Source organism: Microcebus murinus, chromosome 19, assembly GCF_040939455.1.
Source record: "Microcebus murinus isolate Inina chromosome 19, M.murinus_Inina_mat1.0, whole genome shotgun sequence".
Classification (NCBI taxonomy): Eukaryota; Metazoa; Chordata; class Mammalia; order Primates; family Cheirogaleidae; genus Microcebus; species Microcebus murinus.
This window is the reverse complement of record NC_134122.1, coordinates 14,274,734-14,296,981: the sequence shown is the minus strand read 5'-3', so window position 1 is coordinate 14,296,981 and position 22,248 is coordinate 14,274,734. Positions and strand designations below refer to the sequence as shown.

The 22,248-nt window shown below is 57.9% G+C and overlaps 2 protein-coding genes across 6 annotated transcripts in view; one reads left to right on the top strand and one right to left on the bottom strand.

The window, feature by feature from the left end:
* ABCC1 (ATP binding cassette subfamily C member 1 (ABCC1 blood group)) overlaps positions 1-10,122 on the top strand; it is a 115,870-nt gene extending 105,748 nt beyond the window's left edge. For all 3 annotated transcript variants that reach the window (XM_020281636.2, XM_075995145.1, XM_075995144.1), the window contains 5 exons: positions 2,855-3,001; positions 4,093-4,251; positions 5,473-5,639; positions 6,699-6,893; positions 8,567-10,122. In XM_020281636.2, coding sequence (XP_020137225.1) covers positions 2,855-3,001; positions 4,093-4,251; positions 5,473-5,639; positions 6,699-6,893; positions 8,567-8,675 — 777 coding nt within the window. In that variant the 3' untranslated portion in view covers positions 8,676-10,122. The remainder of the gene's footprint in view (positions 1-2,854; positions 3,002-4,092; positions 4,252-5,472; positions 5,640-6,698; positions 6,894-8,566) is intronic.
* A 2,523-nt stretch (positions 10,123-12,645) lies between these two features.
* The window catches only part of ABCC6 (ATP binding cassette subfamily C member 6), a 47,423-nt gene continuing 37,820 nt past the window's right edge, over positions 12,646-22,248 (bottom strand). For 2 of the 3 annotated variants that reach the window (XM_020281639.2, XM_075995146.1), the window contains exons 24-31: positions 21,961-22,160; positions 19,877-20,003; positions 19,099-19,200; positions 17,684-17,830; positions 15,769-15,927; positions 15,527-15,693; positions 13,412-13,606; positions 12,646-13,255 (exon numbers count right to left, since the gene is read on the bottom strand). In XM_020281639.2, the coding sequence (XP_020137228.2) occupies positions 13,147-13,255; positions 13,412-13,606; positions 15,527-15,693; positions 15,769-15,927; positions 17,684-17,830; positions 19,099-19,200; positions 19,877-20,003; positions 21,961-22,160 (1,206 nt within the window). In that variant the 3' untranslated portion in view covers positions 12,646-13,146. Of the gene's footprint in view, positions 13,256-13,411; positions 13,662-15,526; positions 15,694-15,768; positions 15,928-17,683; positions 17,831-19,098; positions 19,201-19,876; positions 20,004-21,960; positions 22,161-22,248 lie in introns of those variants that run through there. The other variant, XM_075995147.1, reaches the window with a different exon arrangement.

Genomic DNA, 22,248 nt, shown 5'->3' with positions numbered 1-22,248 from the left:
CAGGGTGCTTGGAGAAATTCCGTCACGTACTGAAGAAGTTTTTCCTCTTCTAATTCCTTCATATCTTTTGACGACATCTCAGAGGAAGACTTAGTTTGGTGCTAGTAGGTCTTTAGTAATTGAGATGATCTCCCTCGAACAGACACACCGCAGCCTTCAAGCTCAGGGGCTTCAACAGGCAACCTCTGTCTAACAAGAATAATCCATCATGTACGGGGGACTTCTGTTGCGGAAAATAACGCTAGTCTTCCATGTGTGATTGTAGTAAGTTTCCCTCTTAAGCTGGGAAGTGAAGTACCAGTGAGTTGATTCAAAGTGTTAAAAGTAAACAACAAGAGAATCAGGACATGGGTGTTTCGGAAATCATGATGTGGTAAGGAACTGACCAAAGCTTGGGAAACTTTGTAACCCAAGTCCCCATTTTATAGATAAAGAGAAAGGGAACCTGGGGAGGGATGATGGCCGATTTAGGTCCCCTGTGGCTCAGCGGGACAGCGGGGACTAGGGCCCAAGCCTCCAGACTCTGGTGCTGCAGTGCCCCCAGTAATGGCCTCGTTATGCCCCGGTCCCCACCGTGACAGCAATAGTAGGGATGATGACAACAACAGTGATAATGCTTGGTGATGACAGGGACACACGTTGTGCCCTGGGTGTGTCTGGCCGTGTCCTAAACGTTTTCCGTAGAGTGATTCATTCATCTTTACCTTACGGTTTATTTAGGTGCTATTAATATCATCCCCATTTCACGGTGAGAAAACTTGAGACAGAGGTGAAAGGACTTGCCCGAGACCACAGGGCTGGTACACAGGGGACCTAGGATGTGTCTGCCACTGTGCCTGCGGTCTTCCAGGAAACTCCCCTGGGAGTGAGACCACGGCCTTGGTGAGGCGGGAGGATCACTTGAGCTCAGGAATTCAAGACCAGCCTGAGTAAGAGCGAGGCCCCGTCTCTACGAGAAATGGAAAAATCAGCTGGGTATTGTGGTGCACACCTGTAGTCCCAGCTGCTTGGGAGGCTGAGGCAGGAGGATCCCTTGAGCCCAGTAGTTTGAGGTTGCCTTGAGCTATGATGACGCCACAGCACTCTAGCCCCGGGCAGAAGAGCGAGTCCCTGTCTCAAAAATGAAAGAAAAAAAGATCTGTCCTGAGGGCTTTGCAGAAGTCACGGTCCTTCCCCGTCTGACTGGGTGAACCCGGTCACACCTCCTGGGCCAGCGTTGTTCGCAGTGGTGCGGGTGCCCCCCTGTGGATGCAGGAGCGCATTACACTGGGAGCTTCCCACCCCACGTGGAACGTACCTACAGGGTATTTGGCTAGTTTTATTGAGATATTCACATACCATACCCATCGAAGCATGTAGTTCAGTTGAATTCAGTTCTAAAAAGCATCTCACTTGCTTCTACTTGTTTTTGTATGTTTAGATAAGAGCGTGTTAGATGAATGCAAGAGAAAGTTAAAGGTGAACTGTACTCCCACCACTGCTCAGTATATACGTGTGTGCTTGTTCACGTTTACTTAGGAAGTTCCACCCGCTGCTCTCCAAGGCCCTCTCACTAGGTTCTTACAGCACGTCTCCTTCGATTACGTACGTAATTATAAAACGGAGATGTGCTTGTTAAAAGAAAACGAATGCAAGAAGTTTTGGGGCGAAGAAGAGTGAAAGTTCTCTTGTCCCGTCCCCTCGATTGTGGTGTTTTCTCCCGAAGGGGCCCCTGTTAGTGGGTTGGTGAGTTTCCTCCAGAACCTTCCTTGTGTGTGTTCACACACGCACATTCCCACATGTTCGTTTGCTTTTCTGTTTTCAACATGAGTGGGCTCTGCCTGTCACCCTGCGAGGGGCCGTTTAGCCCGAGCACCTCTGCATCCACGTGTAGTAACAGTCGCCTCCCCGAGCGTCGCGCTGAGGCTCGGGTGAGGTCACCGGTCACAGGCGCTGAGCGCAGCACCCAGTGCGTTCTTAGCGCTCAGTGTAAAATGCTGCTCCTTTATAGAGAGCTTCCTCCGAGGAGCTGAAACTCTTGCCCAAACGGTGACCGACACTTTCTCGTTCCGTGTCCCCCTGCGCTGTGAGCCGTGTCCATACGCCGTGCAGCCAGGCTCATGGTCTGCGTGTGCTCGGCCCCTGCAGGGACATGAGCTCCCGTCCGGCTGTGGCCACCGAGCTGGGCCCAGACCACCCCTGGTTTGGGGCCTCAGGAAATGCCAGACTGAACCAAGACGCCTTTCAGATTAGGGGCTGTGTGACCCGGGGCGGGTCACTCACCCTCTCTGCGTCTCCCCTCGTGGAATCTGGGGTTAGTGGAGGGACCCCGCTCGTGGGGTCGCAGTGAGGACTGAGTGCGATAATGTGCCAGGGTCACTGGCCCAGGGCCTGGTGCATGGAAACCCCTCGGGTGTGGCTGTTGCCGCCACCGCTGCCCTCCCTCTGGACGCCCCTTCCCTCTCGTGTCTGCCCAGAGGAGACCGCTCCTGTCGCTGGTTCAGTCCGTGACCGCTTCCTGAGCATCCGGTCTGTGCTCCGAGCCTGGGACGCGGCAGCGGGCGCAGGGGAGCTGTCCACGCCTCGTGGGTGGCCCAGGGGCTGCAGGGACAGAATCCACAAGCTGAAGTAGCCCAGGAGGGCCCTCCCAACTGATTGCCCAGACTCCTGCAGGATCTGGGGGGGGCGGCTGAGGGGTGGCCTGGGGCCAGGCGTTCCAGGCAGAGCAGGCCACCGTGTGAGCAGAGCGAGCGCCAGAGGGCGGTGAGGGCAGAGGGCTCTCGGAGGCCAGTTCAGGTTGGGCAGTGGCACGTGGGATGGACTTGGGGTCCCTTACGCTCTTCTTCCCCCGCCCCCACCCCCGCTGTGATCGAAGGCTCCCTGGCAGATCCAGGAGACATCTCCGCCCAGCACCTGGCCCCAGGCGGGCCGGGTGGAGTTCCGGAACTACGGCCTCCGCTACCGGGAGGACCTGGACTTGGTTCTGAAGAACATCAACATCACCATCAACGGGGGAGAGAAGGTGGGTGCATGCCCTCCCCCCCTTCACAGTCGGGCAGGGGCGGCCACCGGGAGGCGAATCCAGCTGTTGCATCTCCCCAGCTGGTCACAGCTCCGCACCCCAGGGTTGAGTTACTTTTTGGGGGGCAGCAGGCAGCTTATAGCAGTGACAGCTGTTTAGGGAGTGCCCGGCCGGGTCCCAGACTGGTGGCCTGAAACCCCACGGAGACCCACGGGCGTGTTTTGGAAGAAATCTGAGTAAGGTGCAAATGGTAATCTGGAACCTGTTAGGTAAAAATCCAGGTCCTGCTTTTCTGGGAAGATCAAGACATCTGACCGCACCGGGCCCATCCTCCCCCCTGGCCCTTGCTGGACAAGAGCAGAGCCCCGGTCCCTCCTGGTCCCTGCCCCGTCCGTGTGAGGTGTGGCATGTCAGTTCGTGTCCAGAATAGGATGCCAGCCCCACTGCTAGGGATGGCTCAAGGGAAGTGCGAACTTGTCAGAGTTTTGGAACCTTCCCTGGTGCCAGGCTGTTCCGGGAAGACGGCCTCACCCCGAGACCTTCCTCGGGAATCAGACCAAGGCCCTTCCTGGCCGGTTGCCGGGGACAGTGCTGCTTTCATGTCGCTGAACCTGCCCCGCCACGGGGCTCGGAATGTTCCGTTCCCAGGAGATAATTTCCTCTGACTCAACACGGGGAAGAGCAGGGTGGGCGACGTTCTCACTGAGTCTTTGCGGCTGGCCTTCCTTCCGCCGTGGGAATTTTCGCCCCCGCTGCCGCTCAGGGCCCCGATGAGAAACAGAGAATTCTGACTGGGGATCGGGAGTGTCAGTGCTTGGCCATTAATGGGAGCCTCGTTCCCTCGAGGGGAGACAAGTGGAGGCCATCCCCCAAGGGGTGCGCCTGCCTCTTTGAAGGTCTCTAGTGACTTACAGAGCTGATTAATTCCTTGGGGAGCCTGGCAAAGAGAGGGGTGTCACCCTTGACCTTTGGCCGAAACTGGGAAGCTGGGGCAGGAGTCGGGTCGACCAGATGGCTGAGCTGTCCGGGGCAGGGGCACCCCCCCACTTGCCAGCAGTCCCACCTTACCCTGGGCCCCTCCCGTCCCGTAGGTTGGCATCGTGGGGCGGACGGGAGCCGGGAAGTCGTCCCTGACCCTGGGCTTGTTTCGGATCAATGAGTCCGCGGAAGGGGAGATCGTCATCGATGGCGTCAACATCGCCAAGATCGGCCTGCACAACCTCCGCGCCAAGATCACCATCATCCCCCAGGTGCGGCCTGGGGGTGGCCTCGGGCGTGAGCTGGGGCTGTAAGCCCCATACTGTGGTCCTGAAGCAGCGACATATGTATATTTGTCCCCCCTTTATTATTTCCACCAAAGTGACGCCGTGTCTCTTCTCCCCTGAATCCCCTTACCCCATAAACATCAGCGTGGGGTTCACTGGGTGTCCGTGTCGCACTCCTGCCGTGCAGAGGCAGTTTCCTGAGCGTCTGATGGCGTCCGGGTGACACTGTCTTCTCCCCTGGTGTCCGTCAGAGTCAGACTGAGGATCTCTAACCCTTCTAAGAACTGGGCAGGGAATGAGAATTTTCTAGGGAAATCCCTGCAGGTCTGCGGTCCCCAACCCCCGGGCCGCGGACTGGGCCACCCAGCAGGATGTGGGGAGCAGAGCCTCGTCCGCACTCACAGCCGCTCGCCATCGCTCGCTCCGCCTCCTGTCAGATCAGCGGCGGCATTAGATCCTCGTGGGAGCAGGAACCCTGCTGTGAACTGTGCATGCGAGGGATCTGGGTTGCGGCTCCTTATGAGGCTCGGGCGCCTGATGATCTGGGGCGGAGCTGAGGTGGTGGCGCTAGCGCCGGGGAGCGGCTGCAAATGCAGATGATCATCAGCAGAGAGGTCTGGCTGCACCGAGACCGTGATAACTCACTCGCTTGCAGGCTCCTATCAAAGCCTTATCAGTGAGTGGCAAGTGAGCATCTTACTTAAGTCATCCCAAAACCAACCCTCCCCTGCTCGCTCCGTGTCTGTGGGAAAATTGTCTTCCCTGAAGCTAGTCCCTGGTGCCACAGAGGTTGGGGACCGCTAGTACAGGTAGTGATTTTTTAATATGTTGCCTTTCAGTGTATTGTTCCTTAAAGTGTATTGTAGGAATCCCTTTTGGAGTTGGGGGACCGGGAGGGGATCCACAGGACTTTATGATTCGGAGCTACCCATGCCGTGTCTCCTCTCTGGAAGGTTCCCGACTCCTGTGTGTGTTGGATTCTCCGGGAGGTTCTGCAGAGAAGACGCCTGCTTCACTCTGCTTAACCCGGGCCTTTCCGAACCTTGTTTTCCTGTCATTAACGTCTCCAGAAACGGATTCTTCGGCACTCTGAGTCCCCTTCTTGAACAATTCTGTCCAGAACTTTCCGTGCAGCGTCTCCTTCCTCGGGCCACGCCCAGCGTGACGCAGGGTTCACGCGCCCTCTGCTGTCCTCTCTCTGCACAGGACCCCGTCCTGTTTTCGGGCTCCCTCCGCATGAACCTGGACCCGTTCAGCCAGTACTCGGACGAAGAAGTCTGGACGTCCCTGGAGCTGGCGCACCTGAAGGGCTTCGTGTCCTCCCTCCCCGACAAGCTGGACCACGAGTGTGCGGAGGGCGGGGAGAACCTCAGGTAGGCGGGGGGCTGGGCAGGGTGACCCCAGGCAAGGCCTTCTAGGCGCCACCTCAATTGGGGCATCTGAAGATTGTCCTCTTGCATCTGTGTCAGACCTGGATTTGAGCCTCAGTTTCTGTGTCTGTAAAGTGGGTTTTAATCCGGCCTCTTCTGACCACGAGGTGTATGCAGTAAGCAGGACGGCCACTACGTCTCCTTTCTTATCCCTGCTGCGTTAACTTGAGAGTGGCTGGCAGCTGTGAAATTGCAGAAGGGCGTCCCTGCCAGCTGGGGACACCACTGCTCAGAGCCCTCCAAGCCCCACACACCCCGATCCTGTGATCTGCCTGTGATCCAGCTCCTAAGGCATTAATGCCCGGTGCAGCGGGGAACCTCTGGGGTTCTCAATTAGTACCCGGCTTGGTCACCCCTCTGTGACAGCCAGCTGCAAATCTTCGGTCCCGTCCAGCAGCATGGCAGTGACCATCGGCCACGCGAGAGGGCAGCCAGCCAGGTGGCGCCGCTGGGCTTGGCTGGGCTGACGCGCGGGTCTGGGGGGCAGCGGGCTGTTGGATGACCTACTTGGCCTCAGCTGGGGCAGTGAGAGTGTGTCCCTGATCCCTGGCAGACCAGCACAGCCGCGTTGCTATGGCGACGGCAGAGGCGCGGGACTGAGCGAGTCCTGGTGTGTGTTCCCATGGCGAGCCTCAGGTTTGCCAGCGTCCTGGCCACCAAAGCGGGACGCGTGGCTGCGTCCAGAGTCAGCTGTCGCGCCGCTAAGGCTGGAGAGGAACGCGTGGACGTGGCGCCGTTCTTGCTAGCCGCCACGTCACCCACGCTGACCTGGGCAAATACCATGAGTATTTGATACCATGAGCCGAGGCTCACTCTGAGCCCGCTTCTCGGTGACAGGAGCCGGGTTCCGACTGAGTGGCGGCATCTGCCGCAGCGTGCACGTGGGGAGTGGCCGCACTCCTGGTCCGAGCCGTGCGGGGTGTCTCTTCCTTCTGCCAGCCCGGCCCTGCTGCAGGGTCAGGGCGGTTTGACGCCGTCTCCTGCTCTCTTCTTCCCGTCCAGCATCGGGCAGCGCCAGCTCGTGTGCCTGGCCCGGGCCCTGCTGAGGAAGACGAAGATCCTCGTGCTGGATGAGGCCACGGCGGCCGTGGACCTGGAGACGGACGACCTCATCCAGTCCACCATCCGGACGCAGTTCGAGGACTGCACCGTGCTCACCATTGCGCACCGCCTGAACACCATCATGGACTACACGAGGTGCCGCCCGGGGCCCGGGCGTGGGGGTTCAGCTTAGTCACTGACCTGCTTGCTCCTTCCCTCAGCACCACCCTTAGGCCTAGCGACAGCCCCAGCGGGTGGGTGGGTCCCGTGTCTATCCCAGGTGGTACCAGGTGTCTGGGGCATCAGCCAGTCATTCATGCGGCCAGCCTAGCTGTGTGGCACCCCTGGAACTGTTCCCGGCACTGGGGACTCTGCAGGAGGCTGTCAGACAGGGGACCTGCCTTAGGGACACACCAGCCTAGGTAGGAGTGACAGACGGTGAACCGAGCAACAAATCGGCCTGGTTCCACGGGGCCATGAGCATGAGGAAGGGGTGGCGAGGACAGGCAGGGCCAGGATGTCCCCTGGCACTGGAGGCACAGTGCCTGGGCCCCATGGAAATGTTTTTCTTTTAAAAATCAGAAGACAAGAAATAAACCTAATCTGGACTAGATGATATTTGTTTTTACAGGAACACAGGGATGAAATAGTGACTTGTGTTGGCATTTTTATCTTGCACGGAGAAAGCGGCCCACAAAAGTCATCGTGTGGCGCAGGTGGTTAGGTTAGGGCTCTCTGAGGTGACATTTGAGCCATGTCAGCTACAGGAAGGTCCAGGACAGAGACCAGCACCTTTTTCTGTAAAGCGTCAGACTGGTTTCTGCTTCGTGGGCCATCTGGTCTCTGCCACGGCTGCACAGCTCTGATGTAGTATGAAAGCAGCCGTAGGCAGGACACAAACGAGTAAGCGTGGCTGTGGTCTAATAAAACTTTATTCATAAAGACAAGCAGCAGGCCAGATTTGGCCTCTGTGGGGCCACAGTCTGCCCACCTTTGATCTAAAGGAAGAAAATTCTAGGCGGAGGGCAGAGCCCAGGGTAAAGGCCCTGAAATGGGAACAAGTTGACTGAATTCAGAGGCGGACGAGGTCAGTGTGCCTGGAGGTTGGAATGGAGGGGACAGGGTAGACTAGATTTTAGAGCACCCAGTAACCACAGTGAGAAGTTTGGCACTTGTTCTGAGAGCACTATAAAGCCATGGGAAGGTTTTAAGCAAAAGAGTAACATGATGTTTTTAAAAGATCACCGAGCACCTGCTATGTGACAGATGCTGTGTTGGCACTATCGAGTGCCGGGGGGACATAGGTCAGAAATGAGGCCAGATGGGGTAGTTAGCATACTATGGCCCCTGCCCATTTTTATGATAAAGCTTTATCAGCACACAGCTATGCCTATTCATTTTTCTGTTGTCTCCAGCCATGTTCATAATATAAAGACAGCAGTAATGAGGGGTTGTAACAGAAACCACAGGGCCCAAAATATTTACAATCTGGCCCTTTTCAGAAAAAGGTCGCTGGTCCCTGTTGTAGACTATGGTAAGATATTTTTCTTCTGTTCTGAGTGTAAGGGAACAATGCATGTGAATAATTGACACCCTTATTACTATTTGCACTATCATTGATGATTGGTGGTAGAGATTAAGGACATACCCTCATAGGAATTTGACATCAACCAGGGATTGAGGCCGGGCAGCCGGCTGGAAGACTACTGCACCAGTCCAGGTGGAAGATGTTAGGGGCTCGACCCAAAGCAATGGCTTGCCTGGGTGGGCTCCCAGGGCCTCAAGGTACCGACGCCTTTCCTACCCTCACGTGTGAACCTCTCCTGCAGGGTGATCGTCCTGGACAAAGGAGAAATCCGGGAGTGCGGCGCCCCCTCTGACCTCCTCCAGCAGAGAGGACTCTTCTACGACATGGCCAAAGATGCCGGCTTGGCGTGAGCCCTAGAGCCGGCACGTCTGGTCGGAACGGCAGGGCCAGTGTGCCAGCGTTCAGGGCATCAGCATCCTTGGGAAGCCAAGCCTCCTATGCTGAAACCAAAAAATACCCAAAAAGCAAAAACTCACCCAAAGCAGTCGCAGCCACCCTCCAGCCCCCTTCCTGGAACCGGCCGTGAAGACACAGGATAGAGACGGAGATGCAGCCCACCCCACACACGTACCCCCTTGCCTGGTGCCCCTTCGAGACGCACACGTGTGTTCTCACACCCCCGGAGTGCAGGCTGGCGCCCCTGCTCCTTCCCACACGTGAGGTTTTGGCGGCCACACTTGCAGAGGAACCAGCTGCATAGAATGTGCTAGTGACCAAATCCAGCCAACTGCCTCAGGCTCTCCAGCCACAGTCTGCGGATTCCGAGTCTTCGAGAGGCTCCTGGCCCTCCAGCTCTCCAACATCCGTGTCTGTTCCGCCCAGAAAGCTTCATTTCCTCCGGGCTGCCTGGTGAAGGCCATTCTCTCCCGAGGGCCTGGATGGTCCTCCTGCCAACATCTGGTCTCCCGGGCTCTCAGGCGCTGGGAACCGACCTCCCAGAATTGCCTCCGCCGGGGCTCACTTCAGAGGCCAGAGGCGCCTTGTGCACCCACACGGCTGTCTTCATCGAAGGGACTTGGCTGGACTAGCGGACGCCGGGCCAGGGGCTCACCTGTCCTGCACTCCAGTCTTCCCCTCCTCCCCTCCCCCCCTCCAGGTACCTGAGAGAGAGGAAGGTCCGCCAGTGGTCAGGACGCACCCGGAGCAAAGAGCACGACGTCCCTCCCACGTATTCCTAGTGGGTACCAAAAAGAGTCCCTTTGAGTCTTCTCGGTTTTAGATTTTAATTTCTCACCACTGGCATCCGGTTAGCTGCCAAGGGGAGGCGTGGCAGAGAACTCGACATTTAGTTATTGATTCTCTTCTAACGACAAGAAGGAGAGAACCCATCCTCGAGTATCAGTGATTTATTTTTTTAAGTACTGCTCCTGGGAGACACACACTCTCGCGCCTTTACTTTCTTGGCAGGAAGGATGAGGCCAGGGAGCGGCATCCCCAGGGAATAGCTAAAAGCCGGGCCTGCGTGTGGCACTTGGTCCCCGTGTTCCGGAAGAGAACGGAGAAGCAGAGTCCCTCAAAGCCTGTGCTCAGGTGTCCAGGTGCGAGAACAGAGTGAGACCAGGCAGCAGCGAGGGCTGGGCGGCCCCGAGTCACCCTCGCTCCGAGTCACTGTGCTTTCTTCCAGCCCAGAGCACATCTTTCTTTTAGGCAGAAATATTTATTTTTTGTAAATTATATCATTCTTTCACATTAGATAAACCAAGTTTTTCTTGGGGCGGGGGGGTCTTTTTGTAATGACTTACACTGGAAATGTGAACATTTGCAGTAAAAAAAAAATATATTTTATTTCTTTCTAAATGACTGTTCCATTTTCTCTGGGGCAGAGGTTCCAGCCCTGTCCTCTGGTAGAGTCAAGAGGTGGCACACTCCTGTCTTCTCTTGTTTCCGTTTGCCAAATGTGCCGCCTCCAGCGGGGGCTGTTGTCAGAAATGGCGCGTCTAGAGGCTGGGGATGGGGTGGGGTTTGGCGAGGAGATGGCACAACGGCAGGGTGGGCGCAGCCAGGCCTTCAGGGTCCGATAGACCCGGGCTCCAGTCATGCTTTTGTCATTTGCTGATCGTATGACCCTCGTCACTTAGCCTCTGAGCCTGGGTTGCTCCGTCTGTAAGAGGCGGCTGATCCTTCCTACCTCGTGGGGTTATTGCAAACTTGAGCAGCGGTGGGTGGGGGCCATGGGGCCGAGGTCAGGTTCTGGGTGGGACCTGAGTCGCAGATCCCTTTGTATCAGGATAGGTAAGGCTCTGCTGCACTAGCAAAGTAGCCATACGATCTTGGGAGACGCAGGGTTTGTTTCTTGCTCCTGCAGTTCTGGGTGAGGCTGCCTTCCATGCGGCCGCTGATCCAGACCGTCCTGAGCTTTTGGCGTAGGGAGGGAGAGTGGGCAGCGCACGCTCACGCTCAGCGGGTCAGACCGGAAGTGAGGCAGGGCGGTTCCACTCCTAGAGGAATCATGTGGCCCCGGCCAAGCCACAAGCCACAGGGCCGGGCGTGCGGGGCCCTGCGGAAGAGGAGTCTTTGTCCCAACTGACTTGCTTTCCAAGCTTTGGACGGTGGGGTGGCGAGACTCGGGTGTTGGGTTTCTGACGTTGAATCAGGCCCATGTGGGTGGCGAGGATGCCTGCACGTGGCAGACGCCGTTTCAGCCGTGCACAGAAACCACGCCCCACGTCCACGTGCGGGTGGAACGTGTCAGCACTGCCCAGTTTTCCACGGTGCTACTGTCCCGGATTGACGTCATCGACTTACGTTAGGGACCACAGTGCACGAAGATGCTCAGCAAGAAGCCATGAGGCCATGCGCGGTAGCGTTAGTCGTGCTTGGATCTGCGGGTGGGGGCGTCTCGATCTCACACGTGAGATGTGTGTGTCTCAGCCTGAGCCTGAGCATTCAGTCCCAGCTCAGATCCTAAGCAAGTTCCTGGGTGGGGCAGTGGGGTGCTCCTGCCTGCAGCTCCCCCCACCCACAGTCTGCTCTCAGCCCAGCCGCTGCAGTGACCCCGTGAAAATAGTCCCCCCATCACGTCCCCCGGCTCCCTGTCTTCTCTGTCCCCAGCACCTGCCTCCAGCTGCCACGTGGGCCTCCATGCTCTTCTTCAGGGCCTCCCTCTTCCCTGCTTGCTCCAGGATGGCAGCTCCACGAGCTGAATCCCCGTCCCGAGCGTGGGCACGCGGCACGCAGCGGCGACTGGCTGCTGTGCTGGGGTCGGGCCCTGCGCTGAGTTGGAGTCACTGGGGCCTCTCGGTGGGAACGTGCCCTTCCAGAGCAGCGGCTTCCCCGTCAGCGTGGCCGGGGCCACTGCGTCCTCCTGCTGGGTGGCCGTGAGGATGAAAGTGGGTCAGGAAAGGCACCCGGCACCGTGCCCGGCCCTGAGGACACCTTCACACACGGCAGTCACTCATCTGTCCCCCACCTGTCCACACGGACTGAGCCTGTGCACCGTGCCAGGTGCGGGGGAGACGCAGTGGACAGACACACGAGGGTCCCTCGGCTCAGGGAGGACAGGAAGCCCCTTCCCGCCTCTGTCCTCGTGGCAGGATCCGGAGGAGAATTCCGTTCCTGTCGGGGGCCGATGTCCTGCAGCTCAGGAAGGGGCCACACGGCCCGGCAGTTAGTTCGTGGGCTCTGAAGCTGGATAGCCATGGGCAGAGACACCTTGTACCCTGCCTCGGTTTCCTTATCTGTCCAAGGGGCCCAATGGTCTAATCCATAGGCCATCTGTGAACATGGCGTGATGGCAGCACCGTCCTCACCAGAGGAGCCCAGTGGCTGGTGCTTCCTCCCCTGGGGTTCGGCCAGCTGGAGGACCTGCGCCGGCGTTTAGAGCGCCGTCTGGCGAGGTTGTGTGTTGCAGTGACAGGCGGGCGTGGTGGATGAAGGGCCCCTGGGCGGTGCTGGCCCAGAAAGGTGTGTGTGTGGCCTTGCCGGGTCTCACCTGTGTTCCCCCCCGCCTGCTGGCCAGAGCCCATGGCGGGGGGATTAGGGCCCGGGTGACCCTGCTGGCTGGTGTCCAGGCCACCATGGTGTGGGCCTAACAGCAGCCCCGTTAGCAGGACTCACAGGCACCGGCTCCCACGTGCTGGCCACTCCGTGAGACCTCGAGCTCATCCCGGGCAGGGCAGTGGCTCTCGGTCCTCCCCGAGCGCTGGAGTGAGACGGGAGAGCCGATCTGCCAGTGCTCAGGGTGGGAGGGAGGCGGGTGTGGCTACAAACCGGCCACATGAGGGATCTTTGTGGGCATGGGGCCATCGCCTAGCCTCACCGTGGGGGTAGATGCCGGGCACGTGATAAAACTGTGCGCAGCTAAATACAAACGAGTGCGAGTGGGAAATCTGAACCGACCGGTGTATTGTGTCAGTGTCCACACCCCCTCGCTGTGACGTTGAGCAGTTTTGCAGAAGGCCACCTTTGGAAGAAATGGGCTAAAGGGCACCTCTCCCTGTGAACCTGGGATCATCCCCAAATAAAAGGGCTAAATTGTAAAAAGTGCACATACCATCGCTGCCCGAAGCCCTAGGCACTCTGATAGAATGGTGGGTGGGGGAGCCTGGCACAGGCATGTCCTGTGTCCCCAGGTGAGGCCAGGGACAGCCAGGGCCGAGGGCCACTGTGACGCTGGCTTCAGGTGGACAGGGCCGGGGGGCCCTGTGTCTTCCAAGGTCCAATGCTCTGTGACAAGCAGCCGCTTTCTCTGCCATTTTCTTTGCCAAGAGCGGAGGGGTGTAGACTCAGCATCAAGTGGAGCCACCGATGACACTCGTGTCACTTGCCTCGCCGGGGCACTGCAGGCTGGCACGGCAGAGGGGCCTGGCGGAGGAGCCTGGCTCAGACTAGGCCTGACTCCTGGGCCAGCCTGTAGAACAGGCCCTTCTGGGCCAGCAGCTGGGCCGGGCTGCCGCTCTCGGCCACCTGCCCCTCGTCCATGACCAGCACCCTGCAGGAGAGAGGAGATGGGTGTCTCTTTGGCCCCAGCCCAGGCACGCGGCAGCTCCGAGACCCCAGCGTATCTGGGCTGAGGTTTGCTCCCCGCAAGTCCCGCATCTGCTGGGCAGGGGTCCCCTCCAGGGCCAGTCCCACGGCAGGGCCTCACCGGGCGCAGTCCATCACTGAGTGCAGGCGGTGGGCGATGAGCAGCACGGTGCAGCCCGAAAACCAGCGCTCCAGGGAGGCCCGCATCTGCCGCTCTGTGCCCGGGTCCACGGCGGCCGTGGCCTCGTCCAGGACAAGGATCTGGGTTTGCCGGAGGAGGGCGCGTGCCAGACACAGCAGCTGCTTCTGCCCCACGCTGGGAACGAGCGGAACGATTAAGGCCGGGCATTTCTTTGCCCAAACTTCACGACCTACGGGGCACGCACACACGTGGGTCTGTGACAGCGCAGAAACGGGGCATCGGGGCGTCTGTGTGTCCCCACGGTGGGGTCTGTGGTCTACACAGCGGGTGGGGATCCCTGTCCTGCTGTCTGTGAGCAGGCTGATGTTAGGCAAACCATTCAGACTCTTTGTGCCTCAGTTTCCCTGTCTGTGACAGGGCCACTTTCTATTCATGGCTAGTTCCATTCTGTGGGCTTCACCATGTGCCAGACATATGCTAAGTGCTTGTGCATAGATTGGCTCGATCCTCAAAATGACCACAAAGGTAGATATTACTCTTTTCTTTCAAGAGAGGGGAAACAGGCACAGAGGTTAAGTGGCTTGTCCAAGTTAACAAAGTTAATGGTAGATCCAGAATTTGAACCCAGGTCCTCTGACACCAGAATCTGTGCTCTTAATGGACACTTCCTTGCTGGTTGTGGAGCTAAGTCATATAAAAGCAGTAGCCCCTAATTACAGGGTAGAGGGCAAAGTTGAGATTCAAGGTCGTGGGGCCATGACGGGAACTGGCCCCGTGTGGCCGGGCCGTTCCCCGCCATGCTCCGCCTCCCTGCGTGGCAACCCCTTCCACCACGCACATCTCCTGCGACAATCAAAACCTACCATGGCCCTGCAGGTGTCGGGGGGCCGGGCCCTGCCCCAGCCTCACCACCTACAAGCTGGGCGCCCCCACGCAGGTGTCAGGCAGAGATTCCAACTCTGTGGAATTGGAACGCCAGAGTGTGGCTCCGAGGATTAGTATTTAGTTAATTTCCTGAGTGTCGGGCACCATTTCAACGACTTTACACTTAATATATATAACTCACTCAATCCTCGCACAGGGAGGTAGGTGCTTTTATTCCCATTTCACAGATGAGGAAACTGAGGCACAGGAGATTAAGTAACTTGCCCCAGGTCCCACCACTGGGAGGTGGGGAGCCTGGCTGTGCACACTCTCACCCTGCCAGCGACACTGTCGCTAGTGCAGGAAGCCGTCACCCTCCCCAGGCCCTCGGGGGCAGACGGGTTCATGAGTCCCGAGCATCTCGGTTTATAAAAAGGCACAACCTGTACACCTATGAGCGCAGTAGTGCTAGGTGGACACAACCCAGACAGCCATCGACAGATGGACAAGCGAAGTGGGATCTGTCCAGGTAATGGATTATTCAGTCTTAAAAAGGAAGGACATTCTGCCCCATGCTGCACGGATAAGCCTCAAGGACGTCATGCCGAGTGAAACAAGGTGGTCACAAAAAGAGATCGTGTGATTCTACGTATATGAGGTATCCAGAGTGGCCCGACTCGGAGACAGACGGAAAGTAGCATGGTGGCTGCCAGGGTTGGGGAGGAGGACACGGGGACATAGGTACGTTCACATTGTCACACAACAAAACAAACTGACAGTACTGAATTGTACACTGAAAAATGGTTGAGATGGCTAATTAAAAAATTTTTGTTGCCAATTTCTACAATATAGAGATGGTTAATTTTATGTGTATTTTTCCACATTAAAAAATTATTTTAAAAAGCCATAGATAGCCCCAGCAGGTGTGAGGCGAGTGCCCAATGTCAAACCACGGTATTTCTGTAGCAAACTAAGTACTTAAATTCGGAGTAGGATGACTGAAGACTAAGTAGCCTTATGTCAGTCAAGGCTGGGTTTTGCCACCACATGAATTTAGGACACTATCACTAGTTTGGGGGAAGAAAGCCGGTAATCAGAGACGGTGCTGGAGTTTGGAATCGCAGATAAGGGACGTGTGATTATTAGGACCGGGCTGCTAACCCTGCAGGGGCAGCAGAGCCTGGCCACCCGCCCCTCCCCCTGCAGGTCCTGGCCGGGGGGCGACCGTACCTCAGGTCCTCGCCTTGGTCCCCGCACTCGTACTGCAGCTGGCCGGGCAGGCCGGCCACCAGCGTGTTGAGCTGCACGGTCTCCAAGGCCGCCCAGATGGCTTCGTCCGTGTGCTCCTCGAGCAGGTCGAGGTTCGCCCGCAGAGAGCCGGGGAACAGGATGGGGTCCTGGCAGCGGGCGGCAGGTCAGAGCGGGGCCCCGCCACGCCTCCCACCCGTGCCCACCCCGCTCCCCGGCCGCACCTGGGGGATGATGGTGATCCTGGACCGCAGCGTGTGCAGCCCCACGTGGGCGATGGGGACCCCGTCGATCCAGATCCCGCCCTCGGCTGCCTCCTGGAGCCGCAGCAGGCCCCCGGCCAGGGAGGACTTCCCGGCCCCCGTCCTGCCAACGATGCCCACCTGCCAGGAGGGAGGGGGACAGGGCTGGCTCTGCCCAGGGCCGGGCACAGGAAGGCAGCTCACCGCACAGAGGGTTCGTGGGCATCTATTTGGGGATGTTTCTCCATATCCAAGATCCGTCTGTCCATCATCCTGTGAATGCCCATCCTCCCGTCCATCTGTCTACCCTTCCATCCATCCATCGTCCATCCTACCTTCCATTTGTGCATTCTTCTGTCTTCCCCTCGTCCTGACAGCTCCTCCCATCTTTCCTTCTGTTCCTCCACCCTGCCGTCTGTTCCTCCCTCCTTTCCAATCCTTCTACCCACCCCCCTTATCATCCTTCCTCCTCCTTCCCTTCCTCCCCACCCTGTCCACCCATCTCCCATCCTTTCTTCTACCCTGTCCATCCATCCATCTTTTCATTCATTTCTTTCATCCTCCATTCCTCACCCCTCCTTCATCCTGCATCCTGTCCACCCCTCATCCCTCCATCCCTCCGCCCGTCCTTTCACCCATCCCCCATCCTTTTCTCTCTTGCTGCTGTTGCACCCCCAATGTCTGACACGCGAGGCTTCAACCCTGTTTGATTCATGAGCAAGTGAAACATGCGGGTCACCGCACCGCATGCCATGCGCATGTTTAGGCACCAGGACTACAGAAATCAAAGGGTCCTCGCTGCCATGTGGTCTGGTCTAGGAAACAATGCAACCGAGTAAACCGAATTTTAATACAGTGCGAGAAACAAGCACCCTCTGATCACGCTCTGGACCTGTAGCAACCAGGGAAGCAAAGGAGGTGAGGTTCCTGCTGCCTGGAATGGGACTTGGCGGGGGTAATCAGAGAAGGCTTCATGGAGGAGGGGATACTTAAGTGGAGTCTTAAAGGATGAGCAGGAGTTCGGGGAGGGGGAAGACTCCAGGTAAACCCCACCAAGCATGTACGCAAGAGCAGAAGCTCGTTGAGCTTGCAGCACCCTGTGCCCAGAGCCAGCCTCTCCATGCATGCTGGCTAGGCCCTGGCAGAGTAACGATGAGGTAGGGAGGTGGGCAGGGCCTTGAATGGCAAGCTCAGAAATTCAGACGTCCCCCTCGAGGGAAGCTGGGAGCTGGTGGGCTTTGAGCGAGGGAACGACTGTGCCATTCACGCTGATGAAGACCACAGGAGAGCAGAGTGGAGGTGGTGAGGCAGGATCCGTTGGGAGCCTGGCGCGGGGACAGTGAGGGTGGCAGGGAGCAAGTGTGTAGGTGGGGAGGGAGGACAGGGCTTCGGTGCAGGGCCCTGACTGGGCATCTGTAAGGGGGGATCGTCGTGAGAGGAAAAATGTAAATACTAAAAGCATTAGTAAACACTCTGTAGCACTTGCTATGAGCCAGGGACTTTGTATGCATTAACTCTGACCTCACAACAGCTCCATGAGGCTGACGTTATCATTCCCATTTTACACATGGGCACACTGGGACTGAGACATGAAGTGACTTGCCCGAGGCCCCCCACGCAAACTGCATAATGTATGGGGGACATAGAGCAGGTTCCCCAGCACACAGTAGGTGTTCGGTAAACATTACAGGAAGAAGGAAGCTGGGCAATGGACTGTTTATCTGGGGACACACCTTCCCGAGGGGTCCCCACACGGAAGCAGGCTTGGGAGGATGAGGATTCTATAGTTGAGGGTGTGGCGGATCTGAGGTGGGGACACTGAGGAGGTGGCAGGTGCTCAGGGCCGGGAGCCTGGGGCCTGCCCTCTGTGAAGAGGACCCCGGGGAGAAGTGCTCACCTTCTCTCCCGCATGGATCCGGAAGGACACGCCCCTCACGGCCAGCGGGAGCTCGGGTCGGTATCTCAGCCCAAAGCCCCGGAACTCGATCTGCCCGCCGCGAGGCCAGGGGGGCCGAGCTGCGCAGGTGGGCAGCCTCCAGGGGGCCTGGAGCAGGAGGGGACACTGGGTCAGAGGTGCCTTCCTCCAAGGGTTCTCACAAGATGGCCCACCTCTCTGGGCCTCGGTTTTCTCTTCTGCAAAGTGGGCATATTTATTGCTATTTTACAAGGTTGTTATGGGAATTAAATAAGACAGGGTATGGGCTGGGCGTGGTGGCTCACGCCTGTAATCCTAGCACTCTGGGAGGCTGAGACGGGAGGATCGCTCCAGGTCAGGAGTTCGAGACAAGCCTGAGCAAGAGTGAGACCCCATCTCTACTAAAAAAATAAGAAATTAGCTGGATAATTAAAAATATATATATAGAAAAAATTAACCAGGCATGGTGGCACATGCCTGTAGTCCCAGCTACTTGGGAGGCTGAGGCTGGAGGATCGCTTGAGCCCAGGAGTTTGAGGTTGCTGTGAGCTAGGCTGACACCACGGCACTTTAGCTGGGGCAACAGAGAGACTCTGTCCCCCCCAAAAAAAAAAATACAGGGCATGGAATATAGCAGTGCTGAGAACAGATATCTGGTATGGTGAAAACAACGGTGATGTTGGCTACCTTTATCCTTTTAACGTGATCAGCCGCTCACTGTCTGTTATCAAGGAATATTCTCTCTCCTATGGTGGGAGTGGACACACCCCTTTGTCTTTGTGAAGAGGACGGGACTGTGCAGCGTGGAGGCCAGTACTGCCGTCTGCTGCTCCCAGGACCTTGAAACAGATCAATCGGTCCCCGAGCCTTGGTTTCCTAATCTGTGCAATGGGCCTCACAAGAGCCGTACACACGCGTTGAGTGGTTACACTAGGCCAGACGCTGCTAAGTCCGTCACTGCAGGGTCTCATTTGATCCTCCTGGTAAACCCAGGACTGTGATGGTGCTGTCACTCTGCTACTGTGTCCCTAACTCTGTTACGATGTCACTATCGGGTTGTTGGAAGGATGCTATCGCATTACAATCGTGCTGCTGCCACCTTGCTGTTCTGTTACTGTTACATGATGTGGCTACGGCTACATTGCTGTCCCTGTGGTTGCCTGTCACTCAATAGGTGACCTGTGTTGCTCAAGCCAGGAAGCAAAGCAAGCAGGATTTGACCTGGCGAAGACGGCACGCTCCTCTTAACCACTGCCACCACCCGGCTGTGGCTCTGGCCCACGGCAGTAGGGCCGAGTGCGGGGAGATGAGGGTGTAGATCCCAAAGCCCACGGCAGATGTCAGCCTGGGCCCACCGCCCTCCCGGGGCACGAGCCCCGCCCCACCTCCCCCATCACCTCCTTGGGCGTCCTCGCGTAGTCCTTCATCCGCTCCACGGACACGATGCTGCCCTCCAGGTCCGTCCAGCTGCGTACAGCCCACTGCAGCGTCTGGGTCACCTGGAGCAAGACAACACCTAGGGCAAGGGCACCCAAGGGCTCGCACCGGCCCGCCTGGCAGGCCCCGGGGAGCAGCGATTTGGGAAAGGGGCAGTCTGAGGACCGGGCCCGGGGGAGGTGGTGGATTTGGCTGCACACGAGACTCCTGGCAGTCCTTCAGTAGAACCAGACACCGGCTTGTCCCAACTGTCTTGATACAGGTGGGGAGACAGGACCAGAAAGGGTGTGTGGCCCTCCCAAGGACACCCAGCAGGACCCAGGCCCGCTGATTCCACTTTGACAAGCCTGGACCTCCCCTGATTTCCCATCTCCCAGGGCCTGTGAGCAGCCATGGGGGCTCCAGCCCTGCCCTCCTCTCCTGCCACCGCTGCCTCCCTGTTGTCCCTCTACCACCAGGGCTGGCCCCCTGCCCCCAGGGCCTTTCCTAACTTCCTCCAGGCCACAGCTCCTAGCCCCTCCTCAGGGAGGCCTTCCCAGGGCTGTGGTGACAACACGCCCCCACCCCAGCTCCGTCCTCGCCCTCCTTCCTGCCCGAGCTCAGCCGCCAGCCCTGTGGAGCTGTCTTTCTCCCAGTGGGTGGCAGTTTGGGCTCGGGTCTCAGAAGGCCCCCCCATCAAGGGCCCGTCTGTCTCTGGTTCCACCGACACCCCAAGCCCAGGCTGGGGGCGGCGGGTACCTGGAGGGCGGCGGAGACAGAGAAGCCCACGAGGCCGGCGCTGAGGCGGGCCTTGCTCAGCACGGCGCACACGGCGGCCACGAACACCAGGCTGTTCCCCAGGAGCTCCATGTTGGCGGCAAGCCACCTGCACAGGGAGGCGGGGGCAGCGGGCTGAGTGGGTGCCGTCGTCTGCGGGCACCGCGGCTCTGGGCACGAGGACTCCCCGCTGTGCCAGCTCCGTGCCTGGCAGCGGCCTCTGCACCCCAAGCTCCACCCAAGCTGGGCGGGGAGGGCAACACTGTCCTGTGTCGCCCGAGCCCGGCTCAGGCCTGGCGCACACGTGGTGCTTAGCGGGACTTCGCTGCGCCGCTTTCTGTCCCTGGGACAGGCCGAGCCCCGTTCCCCTTGCAGCTCTGCTGGCCTGACCCGACCTTGGCCTTCACGCGGCCGACATCTGGACGCACAAGTCGGCTCACACGTCACCTACTGGGAGAGCCTCCCCGGCTGCACCTCCTCGTCCTTCACAACAGTCATTTCCCTATAACTAACCCGCCTAGTCAGCCACTGATTCCTGGCGTCTGCAGTGGATCATGAACTCCACGAGAGCAGCGACCTTGTCTGTTTCGTTCGCAGCTCGATCCCCGGTGCCCAGTACAGGACCCAGCACATAGTAGGTGCTCAACGAATAGATGAATGGATGAATAAATACGTACCCCTCTTAATGACTTCCTATTCTGCCATTCATTTATTCATCCATTCATTCATTCAACAGATACGTACTGAGTACCTACTATGTGCCATGCACGTTTGAGATTCTGGGGATACGACCGTGAATCAAACAGATGAAAATCACTGTCCTTGGGGAGCTCTGAGGTCTCCCCTACATGTAACATCTAACCCTCCTAACACAAGGGGAGGGGGGTACTGTTGTTCCCATTTGACAGATGGGGAAGCCAAGGCTCAGAGGGTCGGGTGCTCAATTCCACATGCACGGCAGACACCAGGATGTGAAGCCACATCTGCCCAACTGACACAGAAAGCACCCACCCTCTCCGACAGGTGGTGTTTCTCAGCGAGCCAACTAAGGAATGAATAAATGGACAAAGTCCACCTCAGTCCCAGCACTGCCCAGCTGGCTGACCTTGGGGAGTCTCTCCCCTTCTCTGAACCCTTCTGTAGGATGAAGTAATATCTGGCCGATTCCAGTTGAGGAGACTAAAAGACACACCATGTACAGCACAGAAATCATTACACTTTGCACACAGTAGGTGCTTTTTAAATGTTCATACGGTCCCTCTCTTCCCTAGGCCAGGGCCTCAGGAAGCGGCAGGCCAGGTCTTCCAGAGGGAACATGCAATTGCAACAGTGCCCACAGTTATGTGCCTGAGAGCCGCAGATGGCTGGAACCTGGGCAGAAAGGAACTCACGTTTATTGAGGACCTACTGTGTGCTTGACCCTCTGGCACCAGACTGCCTGGACCCGATCCTGGCTCCACCGTGCATTAGCTGTGTGACCCTGGGCAAGCTCCCAAACCTTTCTGTGCCTAAGATTCATCATCTATAAAACAGTCTCAGCCTTGTGGGGTTAACAGGACTACATAATCCAACTAGATCGCTCAGCACAGTGCCAGGCACGCAGTAGGCATGTTACAAGTCTCACCTATGAGCGTACGTATTTAATCCTCAGAGCCACTCCACAAGGGTGACCAGTCTGACAAAGGAGGCTCAGAGAGGTTATGTCACTTGCTGGAGACTGGCCCTCAAGTAAAAGTGGCAGAGCCAGGATTTGAACCTGTGTCTATCTGTGCTCCAAGCTTGTCGGGCTGAGGATGCTTACATAGGTGCTTTGTCACCAAGGCAATGGAGGCTTCTTCCTGTGTCTCCTGCTCGCCTGCTGTTGGTGACATTTCAGGCTAGGTTCCACCTGCCCACAGGGAAAGCCAAGAGACTGCCTGTGGGATCGAGCCTCAGCTGTGTCCCTCGGCTACGTGTGACCTGGGCGGGCCACTTGACCTACTTAGCCACACAGCACGTCCGCGGGTCTCACCCACTGGGGACACAGAGGGATTATAAGGTCACGTCTGCCCCTGGCCTCTTCCTACCTGTCGGCCACCAGTCGTGGGAAACTGACCCTCTGGCTTTCATCCACACGGGTGTCGTTCTGAGCCACGAAGCGTCCCTGGGCTCGGAACGCCCTGACCACCGCACCGCCCTGGAACGTCTCAGCCACGTGAGAGCACACGGACGAGTAGCTCGCTGACTCCAGGCGTTTCAGCTGGCACGAGCTGGCCACATACAGGCTCTGGGGCAGGATGGGGAGGAGAGGAGAGAGGAGAAGCTACAGTCACTGAGAGGTAGTTTCCATAAGCACAGGGAGCCCCACGTACAGG